Here is a 22,576-nt window from a genome sequence, read left to right on the forward strand (position 1 = left end):
CAATCTAAAGCAGAAAAGGGGTGAGGGGCATATTATAAAATTTTCCGTTACAGTCCCCAGTTCTTAACATTATTTTATCTGAATTCCAGTTATATTTGAAATCTCCAAAATATTTTGAAACATATGAATACCTGACTGAAAGGGCAATGGAATTGCCCACCTACGCATGTTCCTCCTAAAGCATTTTTCTCCTTGTTGTAGTTTTATTTGGTATTTTTTTATTATTTTTTTAATCAGTTATTTTTTTGAATTCCCATAAGTCCGCCTCTTCAATGTCCTTTATAGATTTACACTATTGTGAATTGGAATAAGTATGCTTGTTTTTATAAAGTTAAAAAGAAGCAGCAGAAGAAGAAAAAGAATATTTGATTTTTTGATTTTTAACAAAACATTTATTTATTCAATAATTTAACAAGACACTGTTAAATACATAATCAGGACATACTAAATAAATAAATAAATAAATAAATAAATATTCACATAAGCAGCTTATATTGTAGCTCTCCCTGATCAGAAATGCTGTACAAAACACTCTTAAAACTCCCCGGTGCCAATAAAGCCAAGAAGAAGAAGAAGAAGAAGCCCCACCCCGGAAGCAGAACTCTGTGAGCGCGGAATTTAATCTGTGAAGCGAGTCGCGCGGTTTTTCACAGTTTCAGCGCGCTCAGAGAAAGACCAGCTGGACAGGTAAACATCTGCGGCCTGAAGAAATCCTCACTTGATCACCGGTCAGACATGGCGACTCCTCCGAAGCGGCTCCGCGGAGCTCCGACCGGCTCCCCGCTCTCCGGCTCCCGCAGACACAGGAAGATCTCCATCGAGGGAAACATCGGTGAGTTCTTCCTCAGAACCTCTGGACTCAAGAACAGAACCTCTGGACTCAAGAACAGAACCTGAGCCAACCAGAACCCGTCCGACCCGCCGGAATCGAAGCAGGTGGTGGGAACAAAGCGGGCCAGCCGCTGGTGGAAGGTCCGGGCCGGACTGCGATAAAACAGCGGCCCCGCCGTTTTGGACCAGACAGACCCACCAAATATAAAGCCTCCGTATTTATGATTTTTTAAAATTCTTTATTTTTGGTTTGTCCCAGCACAGCACACAATAAAACTTAAAATAAATAAAGTGATAATAATACAACAATAACAAATAACAGTGAGTAGCGATAGTCTTAAGGACACACACACATATCGCTCAGTACATTACTAAAAATATATTCAACATTTAAGACACACAGCTCTAGAGACTGTATTAATTATAACGAACTTAGGAGGGACGAATGCGTGTTTACGAAGGAGAGAAATGGTGTCTGTTTTCCACTCAGCATCACATTTCACTGCATCACTCCCTGTGGTCGGCAGCTGAACTGTCAGCTGGATTCATGTTTTTCGGTTTGTAGGGTTTAGTAAGAGAGGAGCTGATTGATGGGTCCTGGTTCAGTCAGTGGCTGCTGATCAGCTGATGGATCGGTGCTGATCAGGCGTGTGTGTGTGTGTGTGTGCGCAGCTGCAGGTAAATCCACCTTCGTCCGCATCCTCCAGGCTTCTTCCTCAGAATGGGAGGTGATCCCAGAACCGATCGGGAAGTGGTGCAACGTTCAGAGCGACGGCGACAACGTCTACCAGGTGAGCAGCTGAGGCAGCCCGTCAGAGGCTGGTCCAGAGTGGGAGGAGCTTCCTGTTGTAGATCTGCAGAGACCAGAATTGACTCTTCGTGATGTTTGCTTCATTTCATGCTGGTGGTCCTACAGAGAAGTAATGAAGAAAGTTAATTGATCATAAATTCAATATGAAGCAGCAGGAAATAAACTGCAGCTGAATAACAGAAAGTTATGTTGAAGTTTTGGTGTTTTAAAGACTAATATGAAAGTTTAGGTTCTTCAGACTGAAGGGTGAAAGTTTCTCCAAACTGATCAGCGAGACAATCTGACCTCTGACCTCTGTCCACGCGCCTAGGAGCTGAGTTCCTCCCAGAAGAGTGGAGGGAACCTCCTGCAGATGCTGTATGACAAGCCGAGCCGCTGGGCCTACACCTTCCAGGTAAGTGCAGCAGAATCCGCCCCCTGAGGCTGCGCTGCGCCTCACCTGAGCCTCACCTGTGCAGAGCTACGCCTGCCTGAGCAGAGTCCGGTCTCAGCTTCAGCCTCCATCAGCCAAGCTGCAGCAGGCGGAGAACCCGGTTCAATTCTACGAACGCTCCGTCTACTCAGACAGGTACCGACCAGAACCAGAACCCCACCAGCCGGGATCGGTTCCTCCAGAACCTGATCTGGATTTCTCTACAAATCAAACCGCTGTGTTTCTGTGGCCGAGTGTGAAAGGTCGTTGTCACGGCTGCGCCTGGCAGGTTCTGTCAGGGTTCTGGCTTGGCCCGAGATTCTGACTGAAACCCAACAGAACCGTTTCCCTCTCCACCTGTCTCAGGTACGTCTTTGCGTCCAACCTGTTTGAGAGCGGCAACTTCCTGGACACGGAGTGGAGCGTCTACCAGGACTGGCACTCCTGGTTGCTGAACCAGTTTGAACCCGACATCGCCCTGGACGCCATCATCTACCTGAGAGCCCCCCCGCAGGTAAACGACCTCTCCCTCCCCTCCCCCACCAGGTGAACGGCCTGGTTCTGAAAGCAAAACCAGGTCGGTCACCTGGCCGGGTCTGAGTAACTGATATAAACAGAGCAGATCTTCAGAATGCGGTGCCTTCAGGGTCCTCTGTGTGTTGCAGCGCTGCATGCAGCGGCTGCTGCACCGCGGCCGGCAGGAGGAGCAGGGAATCCCTCTGGAGTATCTGGAGCAGCTGCACTTCAAACACGAGGCGTGGCTCTATGACAGGAACCTCCGGTAACTGAGCACGCTCAGACGGCTGCTGCTGCTGCGTTCAGGGTCAATGGGATAAAATAATTTTTCTGTGCGTGCAGGCTGGACTTTGAGTACCTCAGTGAACTTCCTGTTCTGGTTCTGGACGTGAACGAAGACTTTCAGAACGATCGGATCAAGCAGGAAGACATCGTTGATAAGGTGCTTTTATACTGAAAGTCTGGTGAAGCTTTTATTCTGAAGTTGAACACAGCTTTTATTCTGAAAGTCTGGTCACATGACATTCATTTGTCCTGCAGGTCAGGGAGTTTCTCAGCACACTATGAAACTCCTCCAATCACCTCACAGAATGTCAACAGCAAGGCTTCTGATTGGACAGCAGCTCATTATGATGCCCCCCTATTGCGACTCTGTAAAGTTTAATTTGTTCAGGGGTTATAGTGAAAGTGCCTCTGTGTGTGTGTGTGTGTGTGTGTGTAGGTGTATGTGTATTTATGCTTCAGTTTTTTTAAATTTTTTTTTATTGCTCTTACACTGGAAGTGTTCCTGTTTACTACACAGTAAGGAGACAGTGAACGCATCGCATCCTATATTCTGTAAATAAATTAAATTGGACCCAAACTGCTCTGAGTCTGTTTCTGGTTCTGGATGGAGTCAGCGCAGTTAAGGACCCAGCTCTGAATAAGACGCTGATAGACCTTAGAAATCTGAACCTTTTTTTGCCTTTTATGTTTATTAAACCTGTATTTTCTGGTTGTCATGGAAATGTGAAGCTCTCCAGTCATCGCTCCTATAATGAATCTGAATGTTTCAATGGTTCTGGTCCATTTCCACCAATCAGCCTCTCAGAAAACGCTGAACCAAGTCTGATCTGGTTCCGGTTGGGTGGACCTGTGATGAACATCTGTCCAGAGTGGGTCCATCGGTTCTTGTCCTGTGCTGTAACCTAGAGCATCAACAAATTACCATTAAGATAACTGGGTGAGACTGACCCACGAATGCCCTGACCTGACCGGGGATTAAACTTTCACCAGTACTGGGTTAAAGATCCACAAAATGTTGTGACATCCTGACTCACTGAGTCTGACCAGAACCCAGACGGAGCAGAGATGTCCTCTGCTGCACCCAGAGGCAACAGCAGAGGATGTCCCAATGGCAGAGGAACACCAAATGGTCCCTCTACGGGCCCCTGATGGGACTGACCTGAGACAGGAACAAACTAAAGATCTAAAGACCCAGCTATCAGGAACACCGTCAGGTCGTTTCTGGGTCGACAGACTGCAGTGAGTGTCTCACCTGACATTGTGTCACCTTGAGGATAGGGCTGCTTCATTGCACTACAGAGGGCGAGGGAGTGAGAGCAGCAGAGTTTTGAGTGGAGTTTAGGATGGGTGGAGTTTATCGTTATGTTTGTCGTGGTTTAGCTTAGGAAAAGTTTGGTGGAATGTAAAGGCGAAAGGTCTTCTGCATAGCAGTGAAGATTCAGGGCTGAAGGGAGATGCTTCCAAGAGGGAGACGGTAATGGACGAACAGAAGAACACCGAGCCCTGGGGGATGGCTTGAGTAGAGGTAGAGGAAGAACTACTGGTGAGGTACAACCTAACCCAGGCTGGAGCAGACCAGAGGTCGCCTGTTGGTCCATCAAGGTTCCCTAAGTTGGACCTCATGCTACTGTCCGGTTCCCGGGTGTCAGTGATCTTTATGAATAGAACACGTTTATATTCTGCTTGAGATGCTCTCATGTGTCTCATCAGTTGAACAACCACACACCTGAGGAGAATTTAGAGAACTAGGCTTCCTCCCGTGTTATGTTATAATCTATGGTGGATCCATCCATGTTATAATCCATGGTGGATTCTCTCTGGAGTACCCAGAGAGAATCCACCATGCAAACTGAGATCCGGCCCAGGTCTCAGAATCAAACCCAGGACCTTCTGACTGCAAGGCAGTGATGCTACCATGAACTGATCATAGTCTCTAAATTTTACTTTTTGGGTTACCCTATCATATGCAGGCTGCTGGAGATGGAAGGCTGGAGACCCTAACCCTTTTATTTTTGTTATGTTTTGTAAAAAGATCCTGTGAGCCTAGAAAGATGTCTTCTTTTTACTGTTTTTTAATCAGGGGTTGTTGCCATGGTTCCTGGGACTCATGGCAGGAGCGTTGTGCATATTTATGTATTGGTGGGCTGAACCCGGGCGGTCCACGCAGCACCTGCAGCTCTGCTTCATGCAGATCAGGATGAATGGAGGAATGTAGCGCAGCCTCAAGCGGGTTCATGCAGCTGAATGTTTCAGGATTCCCTACATGCCTTGTGAGGGACGCATGAAAACTCAAACTGTGAACTCTTACGCACGAGGCCCACGCTGAGCCTCCAGCAGCTTCATCATGTCTCCTCTGCTGCCTCCTGATTGGCTGAGCGGCTCTATGTGACAAACTATGTGACCGACCACAGATGCTGCGAGGCTCGACCGACCTGCTGGGATGTTTGTTGTCTGGGACTCAGCTGGACCAAGAGGAGCCCAGCGAGGAACCGGGTCAGTGAAACAGACGGAGGTGGGGAGAAGGGGGCGGGGCGCGGGACAGGATGTTCTGTACTGACCTAGGTCAGAACAGCAGGTGGACTAGTGAAGCTAACCATAGGGTCAAAGGTTAACCTTCTGGAGACTCATTGTTCTGAGGATGTTAGCGTCAACCAGAATGCCGGTGCTGGACTCAGTCCTGTTTCCTTGTCCAATCATTTACCTCCAGCAGTTGTCCTCTGCTGCTCCACCCTGCTCCGTCCTCCAGTGCTCCAGTCCTCCAGCAGCCTGCAGACGGTAAGTACAGCCAGAAAATCCTCTTTTCTTTTTCTGTAATCCTTCAGGAATTTCTCCAGACTGTTCAGATCTTTCAGGTTTAGAGTCCCGGGGAGACGGGGGGGTTGGATGGTCTGGGATGTTAACGAGTAGGTTTTGGGTGGTTGATGAGTTTTGCTGTGACGGACCTGCAGTTCAGACACTGACCTGTCCTGGCCGCTCCTGACTGTCTGCATTGCATCGCTGGGATGGGCTTCACTGACCTGCTGGACCAGGTGAGTCCGCTCTCTTCCTCTCCGGCGCTCCTTTCACCTGATGAATAACTTTCCTGGTGTCTGGCTGCCATGGTGAGGTGGGTGGCTTTGGCAGGTACCAGTGGATCCATGTGATCCTAATCAGTTTACCTGGTCTGATGACGGCGAGTCAGAACCTGCTCAACAACTTCGTCTCAGGAATCCCAGTCCACCACTGCAAACCAGCCACCAATCAGAGCCTGCAGGACCTGGGGCGCATCTACCAGGTAACTGTCTCTCTTCCAGGTTCTGGAAGAGCCACTCAGCCAATCAGGAGGGAGCAGAGGAGACATGATGAAGCTGCTGGAGGCTCAGCGTGGGCCTTGTGCTTAAACGTTCTCAGTTTGAGTTTTCATGCTTTCCCCACAAGGCATTGAGGGAATCCTGAAACATCCAGCTGCATGAACCTGCATGTCTTTCCAGGTTCAAGGGGTCACCTTGCAAAACATAACAGAAAAAATACAAAAGAAATGATCAATTCAAGTGAAAATGTTTCTTCAAACTCAGCAGAGAATCCTCCGGAGTGTACGGGAGATCTATTATTGTTTCAAATGTTTTCATATATCAGGCTAAATGAGGTTCAGCTTCATCATCGTCAACTGAAAATGTTTGAGTGGCTGCTGTGCTTTTCCACAGCAGGAAAAGTTTGCTCATGTTTACGCAATATAAATTTTTACATGCATGAAACATCACAGCATTAATGAGTAGCTGAGAGCTGATGCAGTCTGATTGGTTGTTCTAATGCATGACTCCGATTGACTGTTCTAATGGGGGGCTCTGATTGGCTGCTTCAGGTGGACGAGCAGCAGCTACTGAAGGTCTTCATCCCTCCAGATCCTTCAGGAAATAGACTCGACCGCTGCAGGAGGTAAACTGGCTTTTGCCCTTTGTTCTCTTTTGTGGTGACATCTCTGACATCACTTCCTGTCCTAATTCAGATATGTGGAGCCGCAATGGCACATGTTGAGCCTCAACATTTCTCTGAACGCCCTGAACGTCAGTGAGCTGCAGACCGAAGGATGCGTGGATGGATGGAGCTTCGACCAATCAGAGTTCTCAGCCACCACCGTCTCCGAGGTAACAGTTGTGATTGGCTGATGGAAAGCAGAAGATGATTGGTTTGGATTCAGCCTGCGGCATCTGAATGACAACATTAATAACAACATTAACAGCATTAATAACATTACTAACTGGATTAATAGCATTAATTACATTTATAATAACATTAATAATAGCATAAAATTCAAATTCAAGTATTTTATTAAGGAAATCTGAAGAAGCCTCTGACTGAAGACACTCTGATGAAGAGGATGGACAGGGTTGACCAGAATTTACTTGGTTTTATGAAAAATCCTTCTTTGCATCGTCATCTATTCATGTCCCTAGTTCAAGTTCTGATGGCGATCCCACCAACAGACTGATGTTAGATCCAAACCTCGAAGGATCTTATCTTCCTCCAGTTGCTCTGTTCTTCTAGAGAACTGCGTCTCCAAACTGTCCAGTTGAACGCCGAGATTTTTATATTCCTAAGCCATTCCTCTGGGTCTCTTCCTGGTAGGAACTGAACTTCTCACCAGGAAGTCTCCATCCTCACCAGATGTTGATCCACCTCAATTGGCTCCTCTCAATGTGAAGAAGCAGAGGCTCTACTCTGAGCCCCTCCTGGATGACTGAGCTTCTCTCTCTGAGAGAGAGCACAGACACCTTGCAAAGAAAATGGAAGGCATGTTGGTGGGATTGAGGAGGTCTTTGAAGTATTCTGCCCACTGGCCCACAACGTTACGAGTCAAGATCAGCATCACACCAACCCCACTATAAACAGTGTTGGTGCCGTACTGCTTCCCTCTCCTGAGATGCTGGATGGTGGACTAGAATCACCTCGAAGCCATGCAAAAGTCTTTTATGGCCTCTCTGAACTCCTTCCACTCCCGAGTTTTTGCCTCAGCAACCACCCCTTGGACTGCCTGTACCCATCAGCTGCTTCTAAGGTCCCGCAGGCCAAAACGGCCCAATAGGACTCCTTCTTCAGCCTGATAGCATCTCTCATTGAAGGTGTCCTCCAACAGGTTGGAGGGTTGCCTCAACAATGGAGGTGTGAAAGTCCCCCAGAGGGGCACTCCAAAAAGGGAGGATAATCTGAACTGCTGTTTGGTGCATAAGCACAAACAACAGTCAGAACCCATCCCCCCATTCATAGGTGGAGGGAGGTTACCTTCTCATTTAGGGGGTTGAACCCCAATGTTCAGGCACCAAGATTTGGTGCAACAAGTTTGCTCACTCCTGCCTGTCGCCTCTCAACATGGGCAACTCCAGAGTGGAAGAGCGTCCAACCTCTCTCAAGGAGACTGGTTCCAGAACCAGAGCCATACGTTGCGGCGAGGCGCCACCTGAGTCTGCTGGAGACTCGCCAATCTGTAGAGCAGATTAGGCTAAATGGAGAAATCAGATTCGCTGCTTTAGTCAGGTGACAGGGGGGTGGGGCAGGTGTTTGATGGTGTCTCCATCTCCATGGTGATAAGCAAATTTCAGGGGTTCCTGAAATGTGCTTGTCTGCTTCCTCAGATAGGTAAGCAGAACCTGACCAGCTCACATCCATCATGGACTCCATCGTCTGTCAGAGGGAGGTAGAGGAGAATCTGAGACCATCTGTCAAAATATTACAACTGAAGCCAAACTGGATCCTGCAGTATGACAATAACTCCATCCTCCTAACAGGAAGTTGACGTTTCCTTTTCGACTCCTCTTGGACTTCTGGCTTCAGCTGTGGTATTATTCCAGCTTTTACTCCAGAAAGGAAAGAATGAAAGTTTGAAAAAGAAAAAATGTCAATGAAAGTTCAAAGCTACTCCAACATGCTGCCACTCTGAGCAGCCCAACTCTAATTAGTAACATTAATACCAACATTAGAAACAGTGTTAATAACAACAATAACATTAATGACCAAATTTATAACATTAATCATATTAATTCACTTTACGATAATAAATTGCTTCATGTTTCAGAGCTTCTAATGCACCAACCTGACTTTATCTCTCCACCCGTCTGTCTCAGTGGGACCTGGTGTGCTCTCTGCGTCCTCTGAAGCAGATGATCCAGACCATCTATATGGGTGGTGTTTTAACCGGAGCCATTGTGTTTGGTGGCCTGTCGGACAGGTGAGACTCACCTGGCCAGAGTTTCACCTGACCCATCAGGGAGGTGGAAACCATCAGACATGTTCTATATACTAAGTCTGAATTCATGTCATTTCTATCAGCCATAGGTATTTCTTAACACACTGTTTGTCTCTCAGGTTTGGCAGGAAGTCTGTCCTTATATGGTCATATCTACAGCTGGCTGTTCTTGGCTGTAGCTCCGCCCTCTCTCCTTCATACACCGCCTATTGCATCTTCAGGTTTCTGAGCGGGATGGCCATGTCTGGAATCATCCTCAACGGAGTCTCACTCAGTACACGTTTACCTGTTTACATGTCTGAATGGTTACCTGACTGTTTGTTCAATAATGAAGCTATAGAGCCTAGAGCTGTAACAACACATTTCCCCAGTAGGGGGCGTCAAAATGTTTTAAGTGAAAACTTTTTCTTCTCCTTCATTGAGAAAATTAAACCAAATTTTCAGTCATTTCTGTTCTGCCCCCTTTTCAAATGTTAGATTATTGTAGAAATCTAATTATTGTCAGAAATACTGACATTCTTTGTTTACTGTTGGATAAAGTAGAACAGTTGCTATGTCTGTGCTCGCCTACTGACCGTCTTCCTTCCTCTCTCTCCTCAGAGGTGGAGTGGATCCCAACCAAAACACGGACAGTAGTGGGGACTCTCACCTCCTTCTTCTTCACCTTTGGTCAGATAATCTTGGCAGGCCTTGCCTATTGGCTGAGAGACTGGAGGAAGCTCCAGGTGGTCGTCTGCGCACCTCAGTTCCTGTTCTTCACCTACAGCTGGTCAGTGAAGCCCCGGCACAGTGGATCCCTGGGATTTATAGTGGTTAGGGACCACAGGCGCCCACCACCTGCTAAAATCTGTAAATACTCGAGACCACGTCAAAAAATGATCCTAGCTACTTCTCTTAATAGTTCATACACCAAATATACCTTCGCACCTGGAATGGTGTCGAGATAGATCCTTCCAACACCAGAACGGGGAAAAGCAGGCGGGGAGGAGGATGAGGAGGGTGTGGAGTCCACTGTACCTTCCTATGATTGTTCAACGGTCTGTCCTGTGATTGGTCGGGTGATTGAATGTCTGGACTGTGATTGGGCAGGTGGTATGCAGAGTCAGCTCGTTGGCTGGTGATGAACCGTCGGTCTGAGGAAGCCTTAAAGAATCTCCACAGAGTCGCTCGGATCAATAGGAGACCAGAGGCCATCAACAAACTGACCTTGGAGGTAACCTCTGTTTACATGTGCAGTTGTACTCTGACCAATGAAGACCTGACTTTGGCACCACATTACTACAGGTACTTCACTCTCACATGAGTAAAGAGATTGAGTCGAGCCGTTCATCGTTTACAGCCTTCGATCTGCTGAAGACCAGAAGGATAAGACGCATCTCCATCTGTCTGACAGCCGTCTGGTGAGAAATTCACCTGTTTTAACCAGTTTCACCTGTTTCTTGCCTTCATGTTACTGTTCCTCTTGGGGTTAGGTGTTCATGGTGAATCTTGTTATGTAAACTTCATTTATCAAAGAATGAGAATCTGTTTCAATAATAAGAAAAAGATTAATCTTTCTCTTTAAGTTTCTTTATTTGAAGGCAAAAGCGTTTGAAGGCCTGACTGACTGAACGCAGTCAGGAGAAGAGCCCTGAACGCAGTCACATCACATTGTTATATAGTCACAGCAAGGAAAATATCCACCCAAAGTCTGATCTATTGCCAGATGGACCACAGAGACAATGCTTACCCCCACCTCATGAACTATCCCTCACCTCTTGGAGGGGACGATTTTATTGGAGGAAAGAGAACCGATAAGGATTTCAGGAGAAACTTCTAATTCTTCTTTGTCAGTTAGTCATGGGTACTGAGTCAAACAAGGGTACAAACTACATTCCACATGTCAGTCCTTTGAGACAATTGCCAGGTTAAGCATTTTACCCAAGTTGACTTCAGATCTCTTATACTATCTTATCCTTAGTATAAGATAGTATAAGAAACTATCTAAACACTATCCAGATAATGTTTAGAAACATCTAAACATTATCTGGAAACTTATTTAATGGAAAAACACATCTTGCAGAAATACCAAAACACAGCAGATATAATCAGTAAATAAAAGTTTAAAAAGTGTCATCAGTTCCATCAAAGATGAAATAAGGCTAAAACAAAATTTTCTATTACAATCTCTATTACAATGGTGTCGAGATAGATCCTTCCAACACCAGAACGGGGAAAAGCAGGCGGGGAGGAGGATGAGGAGGGTGTGGAGTCCACTGTACCTTCCTATGATTGTTCAAGGGTCTGTCCTGTGATTGGTCGGGTGTTTACCTGTGTACCTGTCTGCAGGTTCTCCACCAGTTTTGCTTACTATGGTTTGGTGATGGACCTGCAGAAGTTCGGGGTGAGTTCTCTGATTTCTGCTCACCTGTCTTTGTTGTTTCTGGAGTGAACTGCATTCTGATTGGCTGTGGGTCATTCCAGGTAAGTATTTACCTGATGCAGCTCATCTTTGGAGCCGTAGATATTCCTGCAAAGTTCTTGGCTCTGGGCATGCTCAGTTACCTGGGCAGGCGGGTCACCCAGGTGTCGTGCCTCTTCCTGTCGGCTGTCATCATCTTTGCCAACATCTTTGTCCCCACAGGTACAGAGGTTCTGGTTCTGATATGACCCTAAATCCAGCCCGGACTCTCACCCTGATTCCAGATCTGATCTCTACCCCGTCTTTTTTGGGTTTTCAGAACTATCTCCCGTTCTGGTTCTGATTCTGACTCCATCTCTAATCTTTGTTCAGATTATGTATTAAATTCTGACCCGACTCACTGTGTGGTTCTGATTCTGACTCAGGCCAAATCACTGGTTCTGATCTGGATCTAATCTCTAATTTGTGATTCTAATGCTGATCATTTTGTAATGTGTGGTTCTGGTTTTAACCCGGTTTGTTGTCCTGATCTGGATCTGGTTCTGGTCTCTATCCTGCAGACATGCAGAACCTCAGAACCTCCCTAGCCTGTCTGGGTAAAGCCTTCACATCGTCCTCCTTCACCACCGTCTACCTGTACACCGGAGAGCTCTACCCCACTGTCATCAGGTGGGTCCAGCAGGCCCGGTTCCGTCCTCATCAGAACTTCTGACCAGGTCACCTGAACATGTCGTGCTGTACTTCCAGGCAGACAGGAATGGGCTTCGTCTCCATGATGGCGAGGATTGGCAGCATGGCGGCGCCTGCAGTTCTGATCCTGGACGAGGTGAGCCCGACTGGAACCAGAGCCAAAATTAGAACCTTCTGGTACATTTTATGGCTAAACAGCAGCCGGTCTGCTTGGACACGGAAATATTTATTTAGCTTTGGTTCAACAGGTCCAATTGAGATGTAAACATGGTTCGGCTTTGGCCAATTACAGTCCAGGTCTTAGGAAACTAACATCTGGTATTGATTAATAATCGATCATAACGGTTCAATTAGAGCGAGGTTAATGTCAGATTTTTTTTTACCTCCCGCTTAAACGTACAGTATCACATCATCACCGTAGCAACCGGCCCACAGAACTGTTCTTCACATTGCCAGGTGTTTCCTGCACTACCCAGTGTGGTCTATGGGGGCGCTGCAGTGCTGGCGAGCGGTTTCGCCTTATTCCTGCCGGAGACGCTCAACAAGCCGCTGCCCGACACCATCGAGGATGTGGAGGAAAGCAGGTGAGCTGTCTGCTGCGGCTCCAGAACTCTTCAGGTTCTGATCCGGATCCCAAAACAGAGAGCTGCACCTCAGCTGGTTCTGATCAAACAACGCAAACATCACAAACAGAACAACTCAAAACCTGCTGAGGATCCCACTGCAGGATCCCATCCCGCAGTGGGATCCCGCAGTGGGATCCTGCGGTTAGACCCAGTATCTGGATCCTTGTGACTGTGGTTCTGTGGTTCTTTCTTCTGGGTTCTGGGAGGTTTTGATGGATAGCATCCAGAGCGCTGCTCCTCCATAACCCTGGAGCTCACTGATCAGATTGGAATCATTAATTATTATGTGTGTCAAGGTCTGGAGGAAGCTGTGGCTCCCACCTGAAAGAGGGCGTGGCTCTGGACGAGGGCAATGCTTCTCCTGATGACTGGGGTGTGGTCACAAATGAAGGCGTGGCCTTAAAAGGACTGAATGAGAAAGAGGGAAATGGCCTCAATGCTCTCTAACCAATCACAGGATGCTACATCACAGGGTCTGGACCAATCACTGCAGACCAATTAGCCACGTGAACGATTTTAACAGTAAAGTTTAATCTGTAATCAATAAGCAGGTGATTGTTTAGAGATGAGAAGAACCTGAACTGCCCAGATGATGAATGACGTTTAATGTCTAGAGTTGAGATATGAATAAATTGACTGAAGACACTGATTATTGATCACTGATTATTGATTACTGATTATTGTCCAAAGCACTTATTGGCTGCCGTCAATAAACATATTGATAATCTGAGTCTGATCTGTTTCTTTTCTCAGCCACATGGTTCACAGGTCATGTGTGCTTTAAGAACATTCAGCAGGGATCACGGATGTTCTGCTTTTCAGTTTACCCGTTTGTTTTGTCATCTCCTTTTCTGTACTATAATAATAACTAATTTTTTTTTTTTTATGCTCATTATATCTTGAGATCTCAAAGGGCTACGTTGTGTCACTGAAAGGCATCAGCAGAATTAATAAATCTGTTCTTTCATCAAGTTCTGGTCCATGCGAACAGAACTGTCCACTTACTGTCTAAGATTATAATAAAGACTTAGACTCTAAGCTTTGTTTTAGCAGTGACCCGGTTCAGGTTCTGTTCAGTCATCATCTGTGTTTTGATCCATTCAGGGTTCATTCCCCTACAGTTTGCTAGTTGATGGCCCAGCTGGAAGTGATATTGAGTGGTGTGGGAGGAGCTTGTTTTCTCAAACAAATTCTCCATCTACCTAGAGCCAGTTTCCAATTCACCCCAAGAGACAAACATACTTGTCCAATGTACAGGAGTACCAAAACACATCAAACAGATTGAAATTAATCCTGGTAATTTCACATTACATCAAGTTCAGGTTATGATGGTGAGTAAACCAGACATTTACTGGCTTCATCAAGTGGCAGTAGAAAGAAATAGCATCCATAGAACAGGAATAAAACCTCCTTCAGGACCAGAATCTGAATTAGCGCGAGCAAACATCTTTGAGAAGTCAGATGCTGTCAGAGGAAGCATTGACTTTCTATAGGGAGAAGTAATACATCAGTGACTCTTTAATTGTTGAGAAACAATGAAGCAGATAAATGCTGAGTCTGAAAGAACATCTCTGGATGGAAAACAGAGAATATGTGGATGGTGGCAGCAGTGAGGGAGGAGTCACAACATCTTATCTGCTCAGATGAATCCAGCCTGTTTGCATCACTAACAACTAATAAAGTGGAACATTTTAGTATGCATTTTAATATACAGATGTTATGTTACTCCAGGCTTATGATTAGCCTGGAGTTCTTTATTCATTTATTTAAGAGATTTTGCTGTGATGTGGATCACATCGGTCCCGTGATCCTGCTGCTGGATCCTAAAGGGTCTTCCCGCCGGAGATCCGGTGGGTTTCATAGAGAGACGCTCCGACCACAGGATGCGCCACCTGTTTCACCGGCTGACAAACGATGCGTAGTCATAGAGTCTCGCTCAATCAGCCAATCACAGACGTCGATCTAACCCGCTGTCATTAACTGACAGGACATAAGACCAATCAGAGCAGCTCTAGGCAAGAGGCCGTGGAGCAGGAGGGTGGGGCTTCATCGCCACTCAGTAGATCAACGGAACAAAATGGCGGCCGTGGCTGCGGAGCCAGGAGCTGCGGTTCCGACCACAACACGGTCCGAGAGTCCGCCGGAACCCGGACCGTACAGCCCCGCACATCACGAGATTCCGGCGGAACCCAACGACGGCCCAGAATCCAGTCCAGGTGGGAATCCAGACAACGGAGAATCCAGGGAGAGCCGCCATGTTGGTCCGGAGCAGAACCCCGGGGTGGGATCGGTTTTACCCGCGACAGACAGAACCATAGAGGGTCAGCTAGACCGGAGCGGGACCACAGAGGATGTGTTGAACCGGAGCGGCGTCCACCCGGACCAAACCGCGACCACAGGCCTTTCGAACCTCCCGGTGGACTGCAGCGGTTCTGAGAGGGTCTTTCCCGGACTGCCGAACTCAGACAGTACCAGTACCTATCAAACCATTCCTCTGGACCCGCAACCCCCCGCAGTTTTTCTGCACTCGGTTCCGGACCCCGCTCCGGTCTCTGAGGCCGGTCTATCTCTGGCCGAACCGGCAGAACCTACCGAGACCACGGAACTGGACCGGTGCTACACGATTCTGGAGCAGGAGGAGTTGGTACCTGGACCTACGGAGGATTCAGTTTTGGATGAGAACTCAGAACCTGCCAACGGGTTCTGTAAGAGCTCAGCGAGACCGAAGCCCGAGGATAGCTCTGGGTCGGAACCGAGTTCTGTGCTGGACCTGAGTCCTGGTGCCGAGGTCCGAGTCAGCCTGGAGCACGTGATCGATGACGCGCTGGTGGTGTCGTTCCGGCTGGGGGAGCAGGTCTTCTCTGGGGTTCTGATGGACGTGTCCAAAAGGTAATGATCTCACCCACAAAATCCACAGTAGGTTTTGTATTGTTGTGACCAGAACCTAACAGGGTTAGAACAGAACTTCTCATGCCCTATGGGTTCAGAGTCAGTGATCAGAACCGACCTAGTTAGTGGTTGGCCCTGAAAAGTTCTGATGATTTCTGACTGGATTCATCCATTCATCAGTGGAAGACATTCTTCTTCTCTGGTGTTTTTCCAGTAGCTGAGCCAGTGTTGGGTTCTCCACATCATCTCCAAGTTCTCGTCTCTGCAAAAGGATCTCCTTTGACAGAGCTGGTTCTAACAGAACCGGATCGCCAGCATTGTTTTGGTTCTGGTTTCTACATGGGTTCAAAGGTCCAGAACCTTCGTCAATTGTCCTCAAAACTTTCAAATTGTCTTCACCATCAAAACAACAAGTTGTCCGGCTGAGTTTTGGGTCACGTTTGATGTTCTTGTGCACCAGAGGCAGAACCTCTACAACAGGGGTCTCCCAGTCTAGCCCTCAAGGGCTACCATCCTGCAACTTCTAGATGCATCTCTGTTCTCAGCAGCGTTCATTCAGCTCTGCAATAGGCTGGGAACAATCAGGTTATTTGTTCCAGGTGTGTTTGAGCAGAGATGCATCTAAAAGTTGTATCATGTAGCCCTTGAGGACTGGACTGGGAGACCCCTGATCTACAGAACCTCTACAGAGCTTGGTCTCAGTAACACAGCTCAGCCAACTTGGTCTTTAGAGAGAGACTGGTTGAGGTCGGCCGGGTCAGAACAGTTAGGTAGTTCATTGATCATGAAGGAAATTAAGTGGCCCATTCATACAGACAATAAAATTAAAGAGCCACTAGATAAAAATGAAGTATTAAAAAACAAATGTCAACATGATGATGGCGGCTTTATTTCACCTGATACTCCCCCACCCCCACCTGGTTGGTTCTAATTGGGTTTCTCTCATCCAGCGCTGCAGGAATTCTCGTTGGTTTAGGGTTGACCCTTCCAGACCAGCTGATGACTCAGCTGGTTTTGGTTCAGAAGTTCTGGCCCAAAAACAACAACGAGATTGGAAGTGAACTGAGCCAGAACCATTCAGACTCTCCAAAGCTTGGTGTTGCGATCTGGGTCGGTTGTGAGGGGGTTTTGACCGGGTTCTGATCTGGTTGATTCTATTGATCAGATATTCTGGTACCAGCTGTTGTTCTGGTTCTAACAGTACTGTCCTGTTTCTGCAGGTTCGGACCTTTTGGAATTCCTGTCACCGTGTTTCCCAGACGAGACGACCGCTGCCGTCCTGCAGCGTCTCTGCAGACGGCCGCCGTTGGCGACGGGCCGCGCACCGAGCTGGACGAGGCAGCCGCCCCCCAGCCATGCGGCCCCAAGCCGCCACCGCTGTTCCAGGAGGGGGCGCCATACCCGCCGCCTTTGTTCATCAGGGACACCTACCAGCAGGCCTTACCTCAGCCGCCGCCTCGCAAGATCAAGAGGCCGAAGCGGCGTTACCGCAGCGAGGAGCCCACCTCCATCATGAACGCCATCAAGCTCCGCCCCCGCCAGGTGCTATGTGATAAGTGCAAAGGTGTGGTGGCATCAGGCGGCCATCGGGAGGCGCGACGGGGGGAGGAGGCGACGCGGCGGCGACGGCCAGCGGACGCTCCCATGTCCTCGGAGTTGAAGCGTCTGAAGATGGATGACAAGTCGGGGCGCAGTGCTGACAAGCGGTCGTCAGGGTTACAGGGGCCGCAGTCCTCGCGGCGTGTCCTGAGAGGCGTGGTCTCCTCCTCTTCCTCGACAGCGGCATCCGGCCGGATGCGCCTGCAACTGAACTCTAAGAAGGTTTTGACCCCGGCGGCGGACTGCCCCGACGCCCGCAAAGTCCTCCAGAAGTTGGCTCCGCACCGCCGACCCAAAGACCAGAACCAGGACCGTGGCAAGGCAGTGACCAGGGCAGCGGCGTTGCAGAACCATGGGCAGAAGGTCCACTTCACCCGCCGCTTGCAGAACCCGGGCGGTGCCGCCGTCCCTGCGCCGCTGCCACCCAGAATGCGCCTCAAACCTCAAAGGTATCGTACCGACGACCTGGCGCCGAGCTCCGCCTCTGAGGCATCGCCCCGACCCGCCACAAGCCCCACCCCCTCGCCGCCAGCTCCTCCCACCCCTCCCCCGGCCGCTGTCGCCATAGAAACGAGTGATGGAGAGGCGCAGGAAGGAGCTGGCTGGCAGGAGGCGGAGCCTCCCCTGCCGTCCTCCTGCTCCCTAGACTCCTCCCACTCAGAGTGCAGCTCCACAGAGACCTTTGACCTCCCGCCCCCCGGGGACCCGCCGTCCTCTTCCTCTGCCCCTCCCCCAGCCCCACCTTCCTCTTTCGTCCCTCTGTGCACCCCGCTGGCGGGCGAGGACGAGGAGGACGGCGACCCGAAGCGCCGCAGGAAGTCGTCCACGTCCTCCTCCTCCTCGTCTTCGTCCTCGTCGTCCGTCTTCTCCAAGTCCGTGTCCAAGTGTCTGCTGCCGGACGGCCGCACCGTGTGCGTCGGCGACATCGTCTGGGCCAAGATCTACGGGTTCCCCTGGTGGCCGGCACGCGTGCTGGGCATCACGGTGGCGCGCCGCGGTGACACGGGGCTGGCGGTGCGGCAGGAGGCGCGGGTCTCCTGGTTCGGCTCGCCCACCACTTCCTTCCTGCCGCTGGCGCAGCTCTCGCCCTTCCTCGAGACGTTCCAGTCACGCTTCGACAAGAAGAGGAAGGGGCCGTACCGCCGGGCCATCGCCGAGGCCGCTAGCGCCGCCAAGCAGCTGACGCCAGAGGTCCGTGCGCTGCTCACGCAGTTCGAGACGTAGCATAGGCCCCGCCCCTATTACACTGGCCCCGCCCATTTCATTCACTGGGAGGAGCCAACCCAGACTAATAAAGACTGTTTCCTGTGTGGAGAGGAGGGGAGGAGCCTCAGATGGCAGGGGGCGGTGCTTAATCTTCCACCTGGTCAGGTGGCAGCATTTCAGCTCACTGATGTCATCATTTATCAGGATATTCAGGGCGATGATTGGCTCGCCAGTCTGACATCATGATGACATCACTCCTACCTGACCTGTTGTAAACACTAATCTCTCATCAGGCTCCATAATGGTGAGGTCATCGATCAAAATGGCTGACAGTTTTATTTTTGTATCTATCGATGACGCTCTGGTGCCCCCTTCAGGTCTTACTGGGGCTTGAAATGCTGACACACTGACATCACTTCCTGTCGAGTTTGACTGAAAATATTTGTACTTTATTTTGAAGTTCTGTTTAGACATTTAACTGTGAAATTGAGTGTGGTCCAAACTGAGGCTGCGGGTCCAGAACACGGTCGGGAGTCACACACTCTGGTCCCTAGTGTGCTTACATCATCGCAGCTGCGTTTGATTGGCTCCAGCAGTCAGTTCAGTTCATTGGTAAACTGGATACCTTTAATCTGGATCCCAACTGGTTCCCAGTAAGGTGGGTTCCAGTAAACAGGAATTAGTTTTAGCCAATCAGATTGTCCGATGTAACTCTTGGATCCTCCTGGTTTACGTTCAGAGATGTTTTGTTTTGACGTCTCACTCGTTCTGTGTTTGGAGCCCTGAGCCTGAGTTCCTGGACTGGGGACAGGTGGAACAGGTAGGACAGGTAGGACACACTGACTGTTAGCCAGATGAGGATGATGAAGGTGGATCTTCTTTCTGCTGTGACTGTCGGACTCTTTTTACCGTCTGTTTGCAGATCAGAGACTCTGACCAGTGTACATGTCTTTCTGTTTGAATCTGTTAATAAACTGTCCAACTGCTCTTTAAACATCGTGGGCGTCATCATTTCCGCGGGCGCCATTACTTCCGTGGGCGCCATTACGTTCCCCTCTGTTTGACTGCCGGTGCCTTGCTCATGGGCACGCCTCAGACTTTCTCACCTGCAAACAGATGTTGGGTAAACTGGTCTGCAGAGCGGCTTCAGAGTGGGAGAGTACCAGCAGGCACTGGTTGAATCAGTCTGTAGAGAGTATTCACGCCCCTTCCAGATTCCTCTGAGGGTTTCAGATCATCAATGCGTGTTAGCATCAGACAACCTGAGAAATGAGCAGGTTTCCTGTGTGGAAAAGTATTCACAACCTGAACACAGTAACTGGTCCCATCATGTGTTTCCAATGGGAACGAGTTTCTGGCTTCAGTGGGTGAACTCTGACTCCTGCTCCTGCCGGGGGCTTTAATTCACACACTGGAGGGTTTTCCAGCAGGAGGAACCTGTTGGGAGTCAGGCTGCAGCGTTTCTGGCTAAATACCAGGCTTTGACTAGGCCACCCCACTAGATACTTTATAGATAAGATGCAGCTCTGTCTGTAGATTCGTGATGTCCCTGAACTGATCCGCTGTAGATGGTCCAGACCTGCAACTCCTAGACATGTCCCTGGTCCAATTAGAACCTCCTCAGCTCAGTCCGGGCCGGTTCTTCTCAGGGTTCAGTCTGGTTCTGCTAGTGGTTCTGGGTCTCCACAGGTGGGGTGTGAGTTTAGTGTGGACATTTTTCTGTCTTATTTACTTTGTCAATTCCAGCAACAGATTTTGTTCCTCAGCGATGTAGCAGTTAGCACTTAACTGTTTGAGGCTAGCTGTTACTGCTTAGCAGTTAGCTGTTATTCTTTAGCTGTTTGAGGCTAGCTGTTATCTGTTATTGCTTAGCTGTTAGCGGTTAGCTTTCTGTCTTCCTCTGGGGTTTCTTGTGCCCTGGAGGTTTTGCACATCAGAGCAACTTTCTGTTGTCAGGCAGGTTCTGTGACCTCTGGGTTGCAGAGGTCAGACTGGGTCTGAGTTGGTTTGGAGCTTTTTCCTTCAAGGATGAAATCATGGTTTAAAAACTTTTAGCTTTTATTCAGATTGTTTTTGTCCGAGATGAGTTGATGATCTGAAACAGCAGCGAAGCTCACACCCGTGTCAGTGGGCGGAGTTTATCGTGTGTCCTGAGCACAACATGGAGAGCAGCTTTGCCTTCCGGAAGCACCAGGTTCAGACCGAGCCAATAATCAATGAATTGATGATGTGAATAAAGTGTAAACAGCCTTTCTGTGTCTCTGCAGCGCACCGCTGAAGAGCTGCTGACGCTGGAGGCCGGCTTCACGCAGGGGGCGGGGTCTGAACACACATGGACATCAATAATCAATATTTAAGGCAGAGTTTATATTTATGAAGAAAAATCAATGTATTGATCTTACTGCTGTGTTTCCATGGATACTAGGTACAGGTTATAGGTTCTTGCGTCCTTCAATCAGAAATTGATCAGTTGATCAACTCAGCTCAGCCCTTGATGGAGAGTTTCCTGACCTGGAGACGCCATCTTCAGTTGGAACCAGCAGGTGAGGCTCCGCCCCCAACCTCTCACCTGGGTGTGGCTCCAGGTGAAGCGGTGGGCGGGCCGAGCGGTGGCTCCACGCTGCACAGGTCAGAGAAAATGATCCGTTCTGATCCATTTTCAGACAAAAATGAAAAAGTGATAAGTTTTTATTTGGTTTTTAATCGGATACAAATTATTAAAATGTCGGACCAGATGTGATTCTCATCTTTATTGATCGGGTTAATGTGACTCGGAAATATTTCTGAGTGAAATGCCAGAGGTTTAGTGACACTGTGGAGGCGCTGGGGCCAAACGTGGACCTGGCATAGTCAACAGCGGTCTGAAACACGCAGACGCTTACTTCCTGCTGCGGCCGAAGGACTTCCTGCTCAGAAACGAGCCGCAGAACATCAGCAGAGAAGAAGACGTGGGATGCTGGAGTTGGGTTGAAGTCAACACAGTCTGATGAACTGGGAACCAGCCTGGCAGGACCATGAATGATACCCAAAGCTCTGCTGGACAGGAAGACCGCCTGCTTCCTGTTCCTCTCAGTGTCTGGTTCTGATTGGACGCTTCAGGTGACCAGGGAGTTTCTTCCTCCTTCACGTCCTCATCCTCGCTTCATCTGGTTCTACTGGTTGTTTTCAGCTCATTTCAGTCTCACGATGGTTCCTCTGGTCCAGTTTGGTCTGGTTTGCTTGTGCCTATTCCGTTCCTTTTCTCTGGTATGGTTGGATCCGGTCCGTTCTGACCCGGTCCAGTGCGGTCGGGTCTCTGTCCTCCAGCTCCTCCTCTGGAGGCGTGGCGAAGCGCTGGTGAATTTTGATCCCATGAGTCGGCTCTCCAAATCAGCCTATCAGAGAACAGGTTCTCTAGCAGCTGATTCTCCCAGTGATTTGTCAGATCTGCCCAGTTCCTGGTCCAGTCAAAGTATTTCAGTGGGAACTAATGAATTTAATCGGGTCAGAGTGGATATTTAAACTGGTTAGGTCTGAAATGGTTCCAATCTCTGGATTTATTTTAATATTATCTGATTAAAACTGCTATGTAGTTTAATCTGATCTAACTGGGATAAAACATGTTTAAATTGGTTTAAACCGGTTGGAACTGGGTATTGATGGTCTGAAATAGGTTAAATCAATTGGAACTGGTTCCACAAAGTTTAACTGAACCAGTAAACAATCTTCTGAGCTGGTGAGAAGTAGATTAAATGTGCCTGACATGGTCAGAACTGGTTACAACTTTTTTGAACTGGTTTAACTGGTTATAACTGCCTGACCTTGTTAAAACTTGTATAAACTATTTTGAACTGGTTAATACTGGTCTGACCTGGTCTCAACTGGTTTCCACACCGTCTAAAATGTTCTAAACTAGTTTAAATCAGCATCCTGTGATTGAACCAGTGGGAACTGGTCCAAACTGGTTTTAACTGGTTGTCTGATGACATTTTGAAGATTAAATTTTTTTTTCTTATTGTTTGAGTTGAAAATGATGCAGACAGGAAATTGTTTTATTATTGTTTACAGATTGAAATGCAATAAAAATGCTGCATGTGTGAAACACTTTCCT

At 48.5% G+C, this 22,576-nt stretch overlaps 3 protein-coding genes across 5 annotated transcripts; all 3 read left to right on the forward strand.

Annotated features, from left to right (window-relative positions):
- The first annotated feature begins 563 nt into the window (after positions 1-563).
- Positions 564-3,445, forward strand: zgc:110540 (deoxynucleoside kinase). Its single transcript, XM_044140600.1, has 8 exons — positions 564-832; positions 1,504-1,622; positions 1,953-2,036; positions 2,101-2,210; positions 2,421-2,568; positions 2,720-2,835; positions 2,913-3,012; positions 3,111-3,445. Exons 1-8 carry the CDS (start codon positions 736-738, stop codon positions 3,135-3,137), a joined length of 801 nt encoding a protein of 266 aa, XP_043996535.1. The 5' UTR covers positions 564-735; the 3' UTR covers positions 3,138-3,445.
- A 1,833-nt stretch (positions 3,446-5,278) lies between these two features.
- Positions 5,279-14,172, forward strand: oatx (organic anion transporter X). 3 transcript variants are annotated; one of them, XM_044140608.1, is made up of 17 exons: positions 5,290-5,348; positions 5,563-5,630; positions 5,804-5,884; positions 5,962-6,129; positions 6,697-6,770; positions 6,841-6,979; positions 8,954-9,057; positions 9,195-9,349; positions 9,676-9,844; positions 10,165-10,288; positions 10,360-10,475; positions 11,404-11,458; positions 11,539-11,698; positions 12,037-12,145; positions 12,224-12,302; positions 12,623-12,750; positions 13,089-14,172. In XM_044140608.1, exons 3-17 carry the CDS (start codon positions 5,858-5,860, stop codon positions 13,237-13,239), a joined length of 1,758 nt encoding a protein of 585 aa, XP_043996543.1. In that variant the 5' UTR covers positions 5,290-5,348; positions 5,563-5,630; positions 5,804-5,857; the 3' UTR covers positions 13,240-14,172. The 3 variants fall into 3 exon arrangements, 2 of the variants coding, with proteins under 2 accessions (XP_043996543.1, XP_043996544.1); XR_006372939.1 differs by lacking the exon at positions 13,089-14,172 and having other exon boundaries at positions 5,279-5,348; positions 12,228-12,302; XM_044140609.1 differs by lacking the exon at positions 5,290-5,348 and having other exon boundaries at positions 5,496-5,630.
- Positions 14,173-14,399: 227 nt separating this feature from the next.
- Positions 14,400-22,563, forward strand: pwwp2a (PWWP domain containing 2A). Its single transcript, XM_044140601.1, has 3 exons — positions 14,400-15,681; positions 16,902-18,471; positions 20,754-22,563. The coding sequence occupies exons 1-3, from the start codon at positions 14,870-14,872 to the stop codon at positions 20,841-20,843; spliced, it is 2,472 nt and encodes an 823-aa protein (XP_043996536.1). The 5' UTR covers positions 14,400-14,869; the 3' UTR covers positions 20,844-22,563.
- Positions 22,564-22,576: the final 13 nt, after the last annotated feature.

The sequence above is a fragment of the Gambusia affinis genome, linkage group LG15 (assembly GCF_019740435.1).
Source record: "Gambusia affinis linkage group LG15, SWU_Gaff_1.0, whole genome shotgun sequence".
Classification (NCBI taxonomy): Eukaryota; Metazoa; Chordata; class Actinopteri; order Cyprinodontiformes; family Poeciliidae; genus Gambusia; species Gambusia affinis.